Here is an 18,973-nt window from a genome sequence, read left to right as displayed (position 1 = left end):
CTTGGAGCGGGGGAAGGCAAGTATTAGGAGGCAAGGCAGTTGGAGGGTGGGAATGGGAGGGTAGGGGAGGGATCCTTAGAGGGGGGAAGGCAAGTAATAGGAGGGCAGGGTGTTTGGAGGAGGAGGGGGGATAGGCAAGTAATAGGAAGGTGATGTAGTGGGTAGAAATAAAGTAGAGGAGGCAGGAGGGATAGAAAACAAGAGATATGTACAAATATAAAAAAAAACAGCAGGAGTAGAGTATGTTTGGGAAAGTATATGTCTATATACGCATGTATATATGTATAAGTGTATGTATATATTTGTATGTGCATAAATATATCAAGAAACATATCTAAATTATGTTGTAGCCTTCTGGGGGGAGGGGAAAAAAAGAACAAAGTTAAAAAATGCACAGCAGAGAACAAAAGAAAACACAAAGAAGCAAAGTTGGACAATTCTCAATACAAGGTGTATTATTTATCATACAGGCTTTCTTGAAACGAAAATTTATTGTTATGTATTTTGAATGCTCTCCTATGTTCTGCTGTGCACATGACATGCTTTTTTTTCTTTCTTTATATGTAAGTTTCAATATTTAAGTTTATGATATGTTTTTGTTTCTTTTCTCTATTTTGTATTTGTGTTCTGGTAAAATAAAATTAAAAACTGTCAAAAAAAAAAAGTCCTGATCAAAAAATCCAAGAAAATATTAGAATGAGACATTTTCAAGCTCAGGTTCACTTAGGGCAACCAAGAGGGCCTATGGACACTAGGAATGGAGATTTATCCAGGATCATTTTCTGTAACCATTCCAGTGCTCAGGAACTGAAAGAGGACAAGGCTGTGCAGCAGGACTAGACAAGGTCCCAGACTCACACTGGGTTACCTTGACTTCATGTAGGAACAAGTGCAAACTTTTGGATTTCAAGGTCACCTCCACACCATAATCTGACAAAGAAGTAGTTAGTAGATAATTAGATTTTAAGGGAGCAACACACAATTAAAACCACTTAAAAATTTATCTTGTTGCACTTCGTGTACATTATTAAAACAGTTTTGAGAAATCTCCCCAATTTTTTAAAAAAACCTGAGATTATTTCCCTTTTATGATACCAGCATGTTACCAACTACCCAGTTCCACGTCAGAGATCCAGGGCAGACCTAGCAGTGGACCTGCACATAGTGGGTTGCATTCCAGCCAGTGGTCACAGGTCCTAGGGAGGAGCAAGTGTAGAAATAAACAGCAGCCATGGGGCTCTGACCCTAAGAACCGAGTGAGGTGTTCCTGCTTGAAAGTTCCAGGTGACAGCTGTTGAACCCAGCCCCTTCCCCCAACTGAGAGGCTGTACAGTTTTAGAGCAACAGAATTGCAGGCTTCTCTTGGTTCTGGAACTCCTGTCCTGGTTATTCCAATAGGGCATAGAGTAGGTGCTTAGTACATGCTTGTAGTCTGCTTGATTAATTTAGAGTGAAAATGCAAAACTGATGTGATTCAGTTACTATAGTAAGATGTCCACTCAGTGCCCCTAGACAAAGATCTCATAGTTAGAGTATCAATAGCTAAGTTTATATTTATAGGGAGGCTAAAAATTTTGAAATATTTAGCATCTTCTGCCCACTTTTCTTCCCTCTGCCACCATCACTGCAGAACTGGAAAGGGATTACAGAAGCTTAAGGGCCATTTTGTATTTTTTTTTCATAGTTCACCACAACCAAAGAACTCACCAAATGGTCAACCTACTGGTAATGATCCTCTCCCTATTTAACTATTTTAGTCTTTGGAAAGCAGACGTAGTCTGTTTCTAGGATTATACCCTAAGCCTCTAGAGCACAGTAGAATCCACTAGGTTTTGTGCTCTGCCACCTTAGTTTTCAAGAACTTAGAATTACTGATTCACTGCCATGCTATGATAGGGCTTAAGAGCAGGACTGTGTGGAATCTGACCTTCAGGGTCTTAAATATCTGGTTTTTAAGAAATTTAGTGTGAACTCAACTTTTTGAAGTTTCTACATAGACCATTTCTTCTTTAGAACATAATAGTTGCTACAGCATTAATCATAATATGTCTATATACCACATGATGTTGAAGAACAAGTTATAGTTTTTTGGTGGCTTTTCCTATTCTCTGAATTGGTTTATAAACTGTGAAAGGTAAAAGTAAAAGGAAGAGCATTATTATTCCTTAAATCAAGATATATTTCCAGTCTCATCTTAGTTTCCTGTTATTAGCCCCATAACCTTTCAGGAAGAAAATTTTAAAGCTTTTTTAAAAAAAGCTCAGAAAAAAATAGGAAATGAGATTTTTCATAACATAGAAAATTGAATTTTTATTTTAAGAAATAAAATGAAATTGAAAGTTATATGCATCCTGAATAGAATTAACTATGTATATTTCAATGTGTAATGATCTTGTATAGGTACTAAGTGTTTTGATTTAAAATAAGTTTTTAAATCCTAATTTCTTCTCAAATATTGGTGCCTTATAGCATCCTTAAACTTTTTTGTGTCATGAAATCCTTTGGTAGTCCGGTGAAGCCTATGGACCCCTTCTCAGAATAATGTTTTTAAAGCATAAGATGAAACAATATTATTACAAAGGAAACCAATTATGTTGAAATACAGTTTTCAAAATATTTGTTTAAAAAATCCATGGATCCCAGATTAAGAACATCTGCCTTTGAGGATGTCCAGATCCATTATTTGAGTAAATGGGAGGGGGAATAGAAGAGATAAAGAGCATTTGTAGAGCATATAAATTTTAGTCAAGCAGTAGGAGCCTCATAGCTAATTTTACTTACAAACACACACACACACATATGAAAGAGGGAAGGTGAAGGAAACAAGCGTTTATTAAGTATTTGCTATGTGCCTTCAAGTATTGTGCTGAGTGCTTTACAGATATCTCATTTGATCCTCACCACAAGTCTGTGACATAGGTGCCCTTGAGATCCCCATTTTACACTTAAGGAAACTGAGGCAGACAGAGGTTAAGTGAACTTAAACTCAGATCTTCCTGATTCCATGCCCAATATTCTATCCACTGTACCACCTAGATGCCTGTATATAACACTGAAAGTACTGTTCTGTCTATGTATTCTATTGAGATTCTCATACCCAGAGGAAAGATGAAAAATACCGTGAATCATATTAATCACAGACTTAATTTTTTCAAGATTGATCTAGAAACTGAAATGGTGAGCACTGTGGCTGGCATGGGAATACAAGGCACAGACAAAGAAGGTGGAGCAAAAGGAGAGGAACAGCCCATCAGTTCACCTTGGGATGTAGTTTTTGGAACGTCAGGTACATTTTTCATATTTTGAATATTATTATGTATGAAAGCCTACTTCAATACATAAAAGAAATTGTATTTTTTGTTGTAATAATATTTTTCCAGTACTTTTTTAATTCTCCAGAGTAATGTGAAAATGGACTATCGCTCATATTTGAACTGTTTAAAATTTTAAAAGAAATTAAAGGGATGTCCATTTCAAAGTGACTGGGCATTTAATATGTATGATGTCATTTATAATTGGACTTCGAGTAGAAATTTGACTTTTTACACATGGTGATTTTTTTTTATTGTAGTGGCGATATGGTCCATGATCCTTTCTTTATCTTTAAAAGTGTGATCAGCATTTTACTGAACTCTAAAAGTATTTTCTAAGCATAAATTGACTGTCTTATTGCATCTTTGCCAGATTTTTAAAATGTGTATTTAGTCTATACCAATTCAGCTTGTACAGTGGATATTAACCTGAGGGATTCATATTCTACAGGTCAGCAACCATCTTTGGATGGCCTGAATTTTAACCTATTACATGGAAGATAATGTACCCATATCCCATTAACCTTTCTTGACCTCTTAATCAGTATTCTTTTTATAGAGAAGGTTAAATGAATTTATATGACCTTTAATGGTTGAGATCCAACTGTTTTAGTGTACAATTTAGTTAATCTACAGTACATGAAGTTAGATAGTATGCTGTTACAATTCTATCATTTCTATTAATGTACCATAAAATATCCAGTGTAGTATACTTATTCTTTAAAGTTATCCAGATAATGTAGATTTTTCTGTGAGAATAAATGTAATGCTATGAAGTAAATATGTTTCATCATTTATTCAGTAAAAATTATATAAGATTTCATATTTCATGCCTTAAGCTTTGAGAAAAAGCTCTTGTCACTAAGCTATCCCTTTAAGTTAGGTAAGACAGAACACTTGTAAAATAAAATAGAATTTGAGTTCACCATCACAGATTGAGATCCCTAGTAACAATCAGTTTTTAGGCAAAAAATTTCTATTGATAGAAAGTTTGAGGCATCAGGTTGTTGCTGCAGATTAATATGTTCTTCCTTTTTATTGGAGCTAATTAAAAGAGCTTCGTGAATCATAAAGTGTTAAAATCACTTCAAGTAACCCCTTTAATTGAAAAAAAAATCAAGGCATGACATATATATATATTTGTTCAAGATCTAAGCCATCCTACTTTTTTTTTTTCCCTTGGAAGTTAGCAGACTTGTCAGTAATGAAGGTAAGAGTTGAAAAAGTAAAGGATTAGTTGGGAGTAGCTGTCAGTTCCTGTAAACATAGAGACATTCAGAAGTTGACTGTGGTGGATAGTACATTGCAAGAAACTGTCTGCATTCCCATTGCTAGGGAAACATTATATTGTCCTAGAAATATTTACCTATTTCAAAATGCATTCCAGGAAACTCTCTGTACTTGTCAGTCGTTCACCAGTGCCAATTATACATCTTTATGATGTAGGGTAATTCTTTCTTCCAAAAAGAAATGGTGATAAATAGCAAATCATTATTTTGCTGTTATCTACTATATCTTGTGCCATTTCACAGTTTGTATTAACTACCATCTTATTTTGAAAAGCTTCTTGTATGCTGAATAGGAAATTATATATCCTTGGTTTGCAAAAATAATAAAATGGTGTATAAAAACATAACTTTTATGTTTGGAGAGATCAGGAAGAAAACAGGCTGCATGAATGAATAAAAAAATTGCTTTCTACAGTTTCTGATATTTCAGGGAAGAGTAAAATAAAAAGAATTCAGTCTATAACACCAAAATGTATCAACTCCTTTAAATATTGAACTTCTGTCTTTTAGGTATTTTTAATCCATTGATGTATATTTTCTTTATAAGCTGTCCTATTTCATAGTTTATTAGTATTAGTCAATAATAAAATGAAAAGTTATGAATGATAACTGTTAGGTTTGTATGTTAAATACAAACTGATGTAGTTGTACTAGATTAAAGGACTTGGAAAAGTTTGCTTTTGATCAAAAACAGTCTTAATCCATATAACATTTATGATAGTTCTGATAGTAGGGGTTATTTGGATTTCGTTAGCTTCAAATAAAGCAATAAAGTAAGAGAAAGAATGTTATGAATTTTGAGGCAAAGGTTACAAGTTGCATTTAACAAAACTTATTCATTTGTTTTATTCCTTCTTTCTAAAATCTGTGTTTTAATTGAGAGGTTTTCATCTTTAAAAAATACTTTACATGCTTTTTGCTCTTCTGCATTATTCTTTTCTATTTTTGATCAGTAGGTATTGAAATTAATTGATACTTAGTACGCCGTTGATATGTATGAAATATTTTTGATAGACACGTTCTTGCTAAAAGGAACAAAACTTGTATTACCCTTGCTCAATGATATAACATTATGATTTTGATTCTGCAATCTAGCTTTCTATAGTATCATGTTACTAGCTTGTTCATTTTCATAAACATGAAGATCAAACCATTTTATCAATTTTTTATCAGATTTACATGGAAATGCTATAATTTAAATAATTGGAGCAGATCTTGATTTTTTAATAAGTCGATGTTTGGTTATAGGGTTAATACATGAATGAATAAATGAATGAATGAATGAATGAATGAATAGCATTTATTAAACATTCACTATCTGCCAAGCCCTAGGATGTAAATACAAGAAAGCAAGCTAGTGCCTACCTTCATGGAGCTTACATTCTAATACAGGATCACAACACATATAGAGGAATTGTGATCTGGTAAGAAATGTTTTGGACAAAGTCCAAATACTGTCTTTCTTCACCCTGAAGTTTGCAAAGGCAAAACCAGAAATCTTTTTGCAAAGAACTTTACCTAAGATTTATGCTTACCTTGCATACATGTGGACTATAGTTAAGACAAATTATGAAGGACAAGCCAATGAGTTGCTAGAAAATAGTGGGGAAAAATCAAAGCCAGGGGTTACAAGGGTGGGAGCCCAGAGGTCAGAAAATTTTCAAACAATGTAAAGAATAGAATATTATGAAAATGTCTCACTTAAAATGGTTCAACATTAAAAATTCAGTCTTTGATCGATCTACTGCTATAGGCCAAAGGCATCAGTTAGAAAGAAAGATCCAAGTACACCAAAATATTCAGAATAGTACTTTTGTGGTAGCAGAGAACTGGAAACAAAGGTGTCCTTCAGTTGTGGAATAGTTAAGTAAATTGTGGTACAATAACATAATGGAATATTATTGTGACATAAGTAATGACAATTATGAAGCCTTTATAGAAGCATGGGAAAAACTACATGGACTGATTCAGAGTGAAGAAAGGATAACTTTGAAAACCATGTACACAGTGATTGACGTAAAGAAAAAAACAACAGAAGCAATTGAACATTATAATTATAATGATCAAGTTTAACTGTGGAATAGTGCTGAGAAAATGCATATTGCTCCTCTTTGCAGTGGTAACAGGACAGTAAGTATAGAATGTTACACACACTATCAGACACAGTTGATGTATTGATCAAATTTGCTGAACTGCCTGTTTTTTCCTCTTTTTTAATCTTTGTAACACAAAATGGCTTATGTGGGAGGAAGGATATATTAAATATGAGTATTATGTAAATATGATCAATAAAAATAAGACAATTCATTGGACATAGAAATTTGATTAGCTATTCCTTGTCTTAAAACTAGTATTAGTAGTGCAGTGTTTCACATTATGCTGTAAGCATCTTTATCAGTCATATAACTGTCCAAGTAATCTTCCTAAGTTACTGTTCTGATGAAGTTGTTCTTGTGCTCAGGAACCTCTATTTCATTTGCTATTACCTACCTAATATAACCCCTACATCCTGGCATCCAAGACCCACTGTCTCACATTATTCCCATTCATATACTTTTCACTCAAGCTAAACTGGCCCATAATCCTTCCCTATTTATTGTTCTGACCTCTTCCATCTCTGCACCTTTGCTCACAGCAATTCCCATAACTGGAGTGAACAGTTTCCCGCATCTCTGCCCCTCCCCAATCTCTGCCTGTTGAAGTTCCTCTCTTTCTGTAAGGCCCACTTCTAGTGACACCATCTCTAGAAAAGCTTCCTTGACTCCCTTCCACTTAGCACTTAAAAGTGTTTTCTCTCACCTTGAATTACTTTGTGTACTTTCTTTTTGTATTATAGTCATTTATATGCACATTTTCTCTCCTTGCAGTTACATCGTAAGTTTATCCCTAATGCTCTGCAAATAGTACACAGTTAATATGTGTTGAATTAATTATGGTTTTCTAATATATAAAAAATAAGATCATTCTAAATTTACAGGTGATTTTGTCAATTTTTGAAGTAATTAAGATATCTGTATGTATCCCATAAAGATTTCTCTTTTTGTATTAAATTCTAATTTGAGTGAGATACTTTGGGCCCCACCTACAGTTTTTCAGTTTTAGGAAAGGAAGCACCTTATACCATCACTGAATTTGAACTAAATAAGACAGAAATGAAGTAGTTAACTTCTCTGTACTAAAGAACCATTACATTATGACCTAGAAGTAACTGTGTTTTCATAGCAAATACTGTAGTTCCTTTTGGAAAGATGGGAAAAATGAGGAATCTACATCTGTAAAGGGCTTTAATATACCGTAAAGGAGAAAAATCACTATGTGATTATATAACATATAAGGCATTGTCCAGAAGTATGTCCTCTTTTTTTAAATTTAACTTAATTTTTTTGGTTACATTTTAAGTTCCAACCTGTCTTTTAAAAATATATCATAGGTATCAAATATAATCTGCTTATTTATTATATTAACACTGGAAGAATCCCGTGTCGTCCATCTCTCTCAAAATGTTTATTCAGGTGTTCTGTAAACTTGTTGAATGCATGGGAATAAGCTTAGAGACTAGTAGTTGTTTCATAGAAATTGAAAGGAGTTTAAAATACTTAAAAACTTTAAATATGCAGCTTTTTGATATTCTGAAAAATTAGAATTTCATGCATCTAATATATTGATCCTATAAATTTATTGCCAATAATCAATGGCTGATTACAGTAATTAATTATATTCAACCTGAAAATAGAAGGTTTTTTTTCATTCCAGCTATATTTTTTCAGGAAGTTTTAGAGGATTGCATATTAATTTCCTTTTACATAATTTCTTAATTTCTTTAGTTTTCTTCTTTTGTTGTTCTCCAGTCATTTTTTAGTCATGTCTGATTCTCTGTGACTCCATTTCCTTTACCAGATAGTTTTCTTTAGGCTATATGGTTAGATGAAAATTTGAATTGATTTAACTTTAATCTTTAATTTTAAATGTTATTTTCAAGCCTAACCAAAAATGATGATCTCCTAACTACGTTTGGCTCTGGTTGAATGAATGAATGAAAAAACACTTATTGAACACTTACTGTGTGTAAAAACTGGGTACAAATAGAGAAATGAAATAGTCCTTGCCTTCAAGGAGCTTACATTCTTACAGAGAGAAGCAAAGAATGGACAAGGATGAAGTGTTTTGGTTTGGAAAAGTCATAGGAGGGTGAAGGGAGCCATAGGAGAGGTGATTGACATATCTTTTCCCTTAACAGTGGCACTGTTCATTTGCTTATAGTTCCAGTGCTAGAAGGGGATTAAGAAAAAGGGGTATATTTGCACAGTAGTAAAGTAGATGGCAAGATAGCCAGAATGAAATATGAAGCATGGCTAACACTAGATGTATATATTGATCCGTTTAATGCAGTCAGCAAACAAAATAATGTGGACCCGTGGTCAGAAGTTCTAGGACATAGTAGGGCATGGTCTGTAGTGTTCAGCAGCAGGGCAAATGGCAGAGTCCAGTGGTCCAGAAGGTTACATTAGAAAGCAGGGTGGATGGCAAGAAGATGGATTAGGTAGAAGGCGAAACATGTCTGCATTAGGTAAAAATATCATGGGCCATGTGACATACTCACCAACCTAGACAGATTCTGGGTGGGAATTCCAAAACTGACCATATTTTTTTCTGATGATCTTTTGTATTTGTGATACTACCCAGATGACTGATAGTTATGAATTTAATGTAAATTACGCGCACACACACACACATACATATACATACATACACATACACTTACATACATACACATACATACATACATACATGCATATTTAATGCCACAAAATTAGAATTTTAAAAATTCATTATGGAATCAAAACCTTGATCTACTCATGAGTTTATTTATAAAGTGATAAATTGGTAATTGAGTCCCATTCACTTTAGTGTAAAATTTTTCATTTAAATTACTTTTGAAAATAGCCTTAGAATGGATTTACAGCTATTACATATTTAAATATATCCCAAATAGAGTATATCTTAGAAGTAGGTTGCTATGTTCTTTTGCTTTTTTAAAAAAATAAATTGACTTAGCTTTTATCCTAAAGAATAGATTTGGAACTACCATTAAAAATTAGAAAACAGAATAATAGAAAGTTAACTACTTGAATTTGTCGTTAGTAGAAAAAAAAAACTAGTACAATCTTTTCTTCTCTTTTACTAAGTTCTCTAATGTAAATGGCTTATTACGATTTTCTTAATACAACTAGTTATTAGAAACAGTTTGTTTTCAAATACATTCTTTGAATGAGTTTCTAAGCCTAAAATCCAACTGATGGGAGTACCTATTGCTTGAGCTATTAAAACACAAAGGTCTGTCCTTGGAAATTGTTCAAAGTTCTCGTTGTAGAAGCATAAAATTTTGGTATTTATCTAGTGGTATTCCACTGGCAAATCTTTTTGACAGAAATCAACCTGTTTCCTCTACACAATAAATCTTTGATTCTTAGAATAATCTGTAAATGTATCAGATCAGTGTAATATGAAATGAAACATCTTAAAAAATGTGTCTCACATGGAAGTTATAAAGTAAATTTTCAAACCTTTTATTTCCCGCTACCCAAGTCAAATTGGGATGCCTGAAAAGCAGGTTACTATACTCCCTTAATTAATTAATTTTCTTAAACTTTCAGAGGATTGTAGAGATGATATTCTGTGGATAGCTATGGCAGGGACTCATCAGATCTGGGCACTTCTGTTGGATGATGGGAGACTACCAAAGAAAAGGTAAGCTACAGAGTGTCTCATTAGATGGTTTTAAAATTTCATGTAAAACCCTATGACAGTATGAAAGTAGGATGACCGACACACAGTAGGCATCGAGTGTTTGATGAATGAATGACAGGATGTTTAATCACCAGAAAGTGCATAAGACTGCTATAGTGATTTGTATTCATTGGGAAAAAGTTATTTAATGTACGCCTTTGCCTCCATTGCATTTTAATTCAAGTAGTCCATAGTAAAATAATAGGGTAATTGCTCTTGTTGCATACAAGGTCCACTTAATTATCAATGAAAAAGAATATAAATAATTGTATGAGATTATTAGTTCAACATCTACTATATACAAATACAACCTTTATGCTGAACACTGATAAAATTAAAAAGTAAACCAGTTAATCAACAAGCACTTAATACTGTGCGAAGTGCCAGAGAGCAAAGAAAGGCAAAAAACCAGTCCTTTATCTCAAAGAGCATGCATTCTAATGGGAAGTTGTGGGGGGAGACATAACATGTAAATAGCTGGATACATAGAAGAGATGTATAGAGTAGATGAGAGTGATCTGCAAAGGGAAGCAGCAGAGGGAAGGCCTGTTGTCGAAGGTGAGGTTCGAGCTGTGTCTTGAACCAAACCAAGGAAATAAGAGGCAAAGGAGATAGCCAATGCAAAGGCATAGCTCAAAGAAACACTGCAGTGATGGAGACTAGAGAACAGAAGATGAGATACAAATAACTTAAGATGTAACATAAAAGTACAATAAAATTAAAAGTTCAGACTAATGAGAGATCATAATGCCAAATATTATGTATATTTAGCTTTGGAATATATTTCTATGTTGTTTTTACAACTGGTTTGCCTTTCTAGTTATGTTTTATGTTATCAACAAACATTTATGCTGCACATCCTGTTTGCCAGGCATTGTTCTCAGTAATAGGAATTCAAGTGTAATCAATAACATAATTGCTATAAGCAAGGAGCTTATATTCTAATGTGAGAGACAAGGCCATATAAAACTATAGACAGAATAAATACACAAAGTAGTTAAATACAAGGTAGTTGGGGTAGAGGAGACAGTAGCATTTGAAAGGATCAATCAAGGCTTCACGTAGAAAGTAATGCTTAAGTGTATCCTGAAGAAAGGGGAATTCTCTGAGGTAGAAATGAGGAGGGAGTACACTCCAGGCATGGGGGGCAGCCAGTACAAAAGCATGAAGAAGAAAGATGGATTGTTGTGTGTGAGTAACAGAGTAAAGGCCAGTTTGGCTGGATCGCAGAGCATGGAATTTGTTCTAATGTTCATTGAGACTGGAAGGAGGATAGATTGGGGACAGATTGTGAAGGACTTTAGTAGTGAAACTATATTGAGGAGCAATAAAGAGTCATTGGAGTTAATTGAGTAGGTAGCATTGCTCAAATTCACTGTGACAGGGTAGAAAGATGAGTAGAGATTTGGGTCAGGAAGACCATTGAAGAGGTTTTTGTAATAATCTAAGCATGAGGTTAACAAGGGCCTGAACTAAAATTATAGCTATGTGAGTAAAGAGATAGGCTCAGATGCAAGAAATGTGAAGGTAGAAATGGCAAGATTTGGCAACTAATTAGATACCCTACAGGATGAGAGAGAGAGAGAGAGAGTTAAAATTAAAAGTAGGGGGAAATGACACTCCATTTCTTGGCTCTGACCATTTTCTCTGGCTGTCCCCCATACCTCTAAAGCTCTCCCTCCTCATTTTCCTGGTGTCCTTTAAGTTCCAACTAAAATCCCATCTATTACAGGAAATCTTTCCCAACCCCTCAATTCTAGTTCCTTCCCTTTCTTATTTACTTCCTGTTTATCCTGTGTCTAGTTTGTTTGCACTTATTTGTTTGCTTGTTGTTATCCCCATCAAATTGTGAGCTCCTTGAGGGCAGGGACTGTCTTTTTCCTCTATTTGTATCCCCAGCATTTAGCACAGTGCCTAACATATGAGGGGCTCAATAAATGTTTACTGACTTACTGTTTCAAACCTAGAAGACTTAGAATGGTGGTGGCATCTTCAGTAGAATTAGAGAAAATTAGAAGACAGGAAAATTTGAGGTGGGGGAGCAAGGATGATAAATTTTATTTTGGACATATTTAGTTTAAAATGTCTCTGGGACATCCAGTTTGGAATATATAATAGACAAGTTGGTGATATGGGACTGAAGTTCAAGGGAGAGACTGAGGCTGGATACATATATCTGGGAGTGTTCTGCAAAGTCGTAATAAAGAAATCTATGAGGAGTGATGAGGTTATAGAAAGTATTAAGAAAAAAGAGGACCTAGGACCAAGCCCTGGGGAGGTGGGGTGGGAATAGAAGGGGAGCATTGACAATTAAAGTATATGGCAGGGATGATTATCCAGCAAAGAAGATGGAGAAGAATAGATGAGAACCAGAAGAGGTCACAAAAACCTAGAGAGGAAAAAATATTTAGGAATTAAGGATAGTCAGGAGCTACAGATGGAATAAACAGATCAAGAAAGAAGAGGACTAAGAAAACACCATCAGATTTGGCAATTAATGCATCTTTGACAACTTTATAGATAATAATAGTTTTACTTGTGGTGAAGAGTGATGAGGTCAAGAGCCATATTGGAAAGGTTTGAAGAGGGAGGGAGAGAAGATGTGGAGGCAACACATACAGATAGCTTTTTCCAGGAATTTTTTTCTGGGAAACGATTGAGAGATATAAGCTGATAGCTTGAGGTGATGGGAAGAAAGAGTGAGTTGTGTGTGCACAGTAGTGTAAGTGTACCTTCCTGAGCATTGGTAAGAAGACAGCCGAGGGTGGAAAAAAAAAATTGTTGCGATCTACAGAGATGATTGCATCACATTACTTTCTAATATAGTATAATTATCCTTTTTCTGAAGTGAAAATGTTGATGTATTCCTGGAAAAAATTGTGTATAGAGCAATTTTTAATACATTGAATCATTATAGTTTTGGTTACAAATTATCTTTTAATTAGTACACTTTAAAGAAATGTCTTCAATTTAAAATAGCTCTTAACACTCTCTATTTTTCCATACCCCAACCTCTCTGCCCCAGGTTTTTCCCAGTCACTTTGTGTTTATTTTTTAACATGTTGTATTTTCTTGTCTTTAAAAATGTTATTAGATTATCAGTTCTCATTACAATGTCAGCAGCTTGGAGCCAGGTACTGTCTGTCTTTTGTATTTGTGTCTTTAAGGCTTAGCACTGTGGCTGGCACATAATATGAGCTTAATAAATGTTTATTGAATTAAAAATGCAGTTTTAAAAATCTTACTATGTACCAAGCACTATGCTAAACCCTGAAGATGTAAATACAAAAGTGAGATAGCCCCTGCCCTCAAGGAACTTATATTCTAAGGTGAAGGGGAAGAGATTATACATATAGGGGAGTAGGTGGCCAGGAAAGAGTGTTTCACCGATCAGTCTCTGGAGCAAGTTTTTTATATCTACGATATATAAGGAACCCAATAGATAAAAGATCAAAGGATACGAACATGCAGTTTTCAAGGGAAGAAATAACAGCTGTCCACAACCATATGAAGAAAACACTTCAATCAGTAATGATTATAGAAATGCAGATTAAAGATGACAAAAGGAAAATGACAGATGTTGGAGGAACTGCATGAATATAGGCATATTGATATACTCTTGGTGGAGCTATGAATTGGTCCAGTCATTCTGGAAAGCAGTATTGGCACTTGCCCATGAAGTCATTAAACTGCTCATCTATCACCCAGCAATACCATTACTAGTCCTCTACCCCAAAAATGTCAAAGAAAAAGAATCCATATGTACAAAAAATACTTATGCCAACTTTTTTCTGGAAATTACGGGGATAGCTACCTATTGCTACCTATTGAGGAATGGCTAAATAAATTATGGTATATGAATTTGTAACAAAATACCAACGAAATGCCATAAGAAATAATGAAATGGACATTTTGACAGGAAACTGGGAAGACTTCTATGAACTAATGCAGAGTGAAGTGAGTAGAACTGGGTGAAAACTATATGTGTCAACATTATAAAGAAAAACAACTTTCAAAGTCTTTAGAGCTGTAATTAATGATAAACCAGCTTGGCAGAGGACTGGTGAAGCACACTTCTAAGTGAAGAACTGAAAATGAAGAATGAGACGTATTTTTGGAAATGGCCAGTGTGGGAATTTGTTTTGTTGGACTGTGCTTATTTGTTATGACTTAAATTTTTTTTTAACATTTATTTGGGAGGTGTGGGAAGAGCAGATAATAAATGAATGAAAGTAAATTAAATGGAAGTTAAAATGGAAGAAGAGTGTTTCAGGCTGGGAAGTCTGGTGAATGGAACCATCAGACACATAATTAACAAACCCTTTCCAGAAGCAATAGTGGTATTGATTTGAGGTGAAAAAAAAACAACTGTCTAAATCTATCATTTGTATGTATACACACATATGTGTGTGTGAGTATTATAAAAGAAAGCTTTAAAACCTGTTGGGTGTTTGAAGTCAGTTATATTTGGTGAGCTCTTACCAGGCAAGGCAGCACAGTCATATGTCAGGATCTAGAAGAGTGACAGGGACGTTGATGAATGGATTAACTGAATTAGCTAATGATACATAAGTATACTGAGACAGTTTACTACTAAAATCCAATCCTATCATAAAGTCAAATGTCTTGTAATAATAGCTCCCTAAATATTTGTCTTCTCTCTGGTAATGTAATTGTTTCATGTTTGTTTAGCAAATGTCTTTATATACTATGTGCCAAATAATTCTTAGAGGAATGTAATAATGACTGTTGTGTGGTTTGGTAATGTTTGTGCTTTTGAGAGACATCAGAATTTCTGTATTTTAAGAAGACTGGATACAAGTAGACCTTACTTGAGTAACATTATGTATAAATCAAATTTCTTTAAAATAAAAATCTTAGATAACTCAGAAAGTTGTTACTTGAAGAAATTTTATAATGACTTCTTTTAAAAGACAAAGAATCTTTTTTTACTCTGGCTACTACTAATGTTAGTTTATGCCAGATAGGTAGTAGAATCATACCATTTTAAACCTGAAAGGAACCGTTTTGGTTGTTGAGGCCAGGAGGTGCTCAGTTGTATATTTTTTATGTTTCTTTTTTTATTAATTTATTTTAAACTTATATACAAAATAAGAAGAGAAAAACAAAAGCATTGCCATGTGCACAGCAGAATATACGTAACAGCAATGTTGCTGCTTGCTGCTACTGTGGCTGTGTAAGGCCAATAATACCAGCACATAGCGGGACTACTAGCACAGGTTCTTTGACCTGCTTTTCTAAGGACAGCAACTTTAAAGGGTTTACTGTTTCACTTTAATTAAACATACATATATCATTCACTTAGTTTGTAATATTTTCTCCTTGATCTGGGGGTTTCAGAATTTAGTTACGATATTCCTATAGGTATTCTTCATAGGATCTCTTTCAGGTGATTCCTATTCCCAATTTCCCCTCCTGTTCTAACACTTTGGGACAATTTTCTTTAATTATTTCTTGTATTATTGTATCAAGATTCTGTTTTTGCTTATGGCTTTCAGGTAGTCCAGTTATTCTTTTGTTTTCTCTTCTTGATCTGTTTTCCAGATCACTTATTTTTCTTATGAAATGTTTCATTTTCTCTTCTATTTTTTCATTCTTTATATTTTGTTTTGTTTTTCTTGGTCTGCTACAACCTCACTGCTTCCCCTTGCCTAATTCTAATTTTTGAGGAATCATTTTCTTCCTTAAAATTCTGAATCTCCCTTTCTCATTGGTTGACTTTCTTTTCATCATCTTTTTTCTTGGATTGTTCTTATTTTTTTTATTTTTTTCCTCAGTTTCTCTCATCTGATTTTTAAAGTCTTTTTTAAGTTCTTCTATGAATTCTTTTTGGGCAGGTGACCATTTGACATTACGCTTTGGGGTAGGGAAGGCTTTTTTTGCTTGAATTTCCTCCTCTGAAGATGAACCCTGGTCTTCTCTTTCCATAGTAACTAACTTTCTATGGTTGGGTTCTTTCTCCTTTGCCTGCTCATTTTAAAAAAATTTATAGTAGTTTATTTATTGTAATCACCTCTAGTCCTGGGGCATGGGGCATATTACCTCTGGCCTCAGGTCCTCCTTCACTTTTCCTCTCTGGCCTGGAACCTAAAACAACAACTCTGCTGTCCTGTAAGTGCCCACAGCCAGCAGCATCCTGCACCACTGCTTCTACACCCACCAGGTATGTGCTAGTTCCTTCTTGCCCAGGGCCATGTCTCTGAAGCAGAGCTTGATCTGGCATCCCTTATCAGCATAGGTTCCCTCAATCTTCCTCAGCGCAGACATCTTTCTCCCCACACTGTCCAGGAAGTAAAAATTCCTGTGTCTGGGGCTAAGGCTACCCTCCAGTCCAGCTAGCCTCAGAGCTCACTGCTTGTTGTTTCAGTGGAACTAGCCTAGAGGTGTTTTCACTTCACAGGGACCAAACCTCTGATCTTGTTCAAATGTCCCAGGAGGACAACTGTTCCTCCCCAACTCTTATTTATTTTTACCCGCTCTATGTTAGCCCTGGGGTGCTCTTTTATCTTACTTCTGGAAGAAATCTGGAGAGCTTGGAATTTTCTGACCTATTCCCCACCATCTTCCCAGAATCCTCTCAGGCATATATTTTGTTGGGTCCAGGAAGAAAATGACCCAGGATTGAAAAATGCTTTTCGTTGTATTGTCTTGTTTCCAAATATAGCATAGCAAATAAAAATCCAACAGCAAATTAGTCATCTTTGTATATTATTTGCCTAGCACTACATTGTGCATTTGGGAAGATATATAACAATTATAAAATACCTCTGCCCTTAAGGAGCTTACTGTCTAGTAAGACAGAAGACATAGATATAAATGAATTATAATAAAAAATAAAGTGTGACAAATGCACAAAAAAAAGTTTAAATAAGTGGTATGAGTTCAGAGGAGGGAGATATCTAGTGGAAAGGAAGAACTATAAAATATAACCTGCTTATCAAGTCCTTGGGAGTTTTCTTATCTCTTCAGATTTCCTTGTTTTACTGAATTACATATAAGAGGTTATTGACGACCCCTCTTTTAAAAAACAAGCAAAATTATTACTATCTCACCTATTTTATATGCACTGTGCTGAGATTGATTGCATGTCTTGTATTATTCAGTGATTTCATTCTAGAAGCAGTAACAAGCCAACTTTTCAGGTATATGACCAGTTTTGATAAATTTCTTGTCTTTTCTCCCATCAACTTAAAGTTTGTGTTTTGTACAATAGAAAGCCAAGTAGAGAAGTTTGTTGTTTTATGGACTTGTCCACTATTACAGCTTTTCTCTTTATGACCCCTTGGGTTCCTTCTCAGACCCCAGAGTTCCGTGGAACATTGAAACACTGTCTTCAGATACTCACTGTAAAGAAAATTTGGTTTACACGTGATTGTGCTAAAGTGAAATTTACCTGTAGCCATTTTTCTGAAAATAATGGTACAGCTAGTTTATCTATTTATTTTTACTTAATAGCAGACTTTAATATATATAAAGATACATCAACCTGTTTAAAACTTCAGACTCTTAAGTTAACTGTTTTTGTTCTTATATGTAGAATTCAAACATAATTAAAAATGAAAACATAGTCTTTAAACTGCCAAGAAAAACAGAAGCAATGGTATAGTGGAAAGGGTAGGTATAGAGTCATAAGACTTGGATTTGAATTTTGCCTTTGCTATTTGCTACCTCTCTTACCTTAGTTAAATTACTTGCTTCCCTGACTTTATTTATCAGCCCTAAGGTACCTTCCAATTTCTAAAGTACATTGATGCTAAGATGCAGTCAGAATGGTTGAAGTGAGATTGAGTTCCAACCACTCTTGGTCTTTTGAAAAAAACAATTGTTTGTAACTAGTGGCTATAGTCATTTTATCTTCTAATCCTACGTCTACAACCACAACCTTGCTTGGCCTTTGGGAAATTACTTCAGTTCTTTATGTATTGATTTGCTTTTATGAAAAGAGGATTTCTCAGAGAATATGGTTAATTAGGAAGTGTTATGGGAAAAAAATTGAAAATGACATATGTGTTTGTTTTATATGCCAAAATACAGGGCACTGTATAAATTTATTATTACATTAGTTAATGATAATCATCAAGTCGATTATTTGCACATATTTTGTTTAGTAACCGAATTATTTAAAATATATCAACCTTGATACCAAGCCTGTGAATTTGTTTTTCTTTAGCGAGTTGACAAAAGGAACTTGCCTTCGGTTTGCTGGAAGTGGAAATGAAGAGAATCGAAATAATGCATATCCCCACAAGGCAGGTTTTGCCCAGCCTTCGGGTCTTTCTGTGGCTTCCGAAGAACCTTGGAACTGCTTATTTGTAGCAGACAGTGAGAGCAGTACTGTCAGAACTGTCTCATTGAAAGATGGAGCAGTGAAACATCTTGTAGGAGGAGAGAGAGACCCCATGGTAAGGAAAATTACATTGTTCATGTATCATTTTATTATAACCATTGTGAGCATAGGTCAGTATTTATTGAGCTTTCAAGTTATCAAGCCATGGGTATTTAGGAAAGAGAAAGCATGATTCTTACCCTCAATTTAATGTAGAAGTTAGGACAGAAAGATACAAA

General features: G+C 34.5%; 1 protein-coding gene across 1 annotated transcript in view; it reads left to right on the top strand.

The window, feature by feature from the left end:
• NHLRC2 (NHL repeat containing 2) overlaps positions 1-18,973 on the top strand; it is an 84,249-nt gene that overhangs the window by 33,923 nt on the left and 31,353 nt on the right. The window contains exons 5-7 of the mRNA XM_036734568.1: positions 3,157-3,286; positions 10,255-10,348; positions 18,579-18,810. Coding sequence (XP_036590463.1) covers positions 3,157-3,286; positions 10,255-10,348; positions 18,579-18,810 — 456 coding nt within the window. The remainder of the gene's footprint in view (positions 1-3,156; positions 3,287-10,254; positions 10,349-18,578; positions 18,811-18,973) is intronic.

This window comes from Trichosurus vulpecula, chromosome 8, assembly GCF_011100635.1.
Source record: "Trichosurus vulpecula isolate mTriVul1 chromosome 8, mTriVul1.pri, whole genome shotgun sequence".
NCBI lineage: Eukaryota > Metazoa > Chordata > Mammalia > Diprotodontia > Phalangeridae > Trichosurus > Trichosurus vulpecula.
This window is presented reverse-complemented; position numbering and strand designations above follow the sequence as displayed.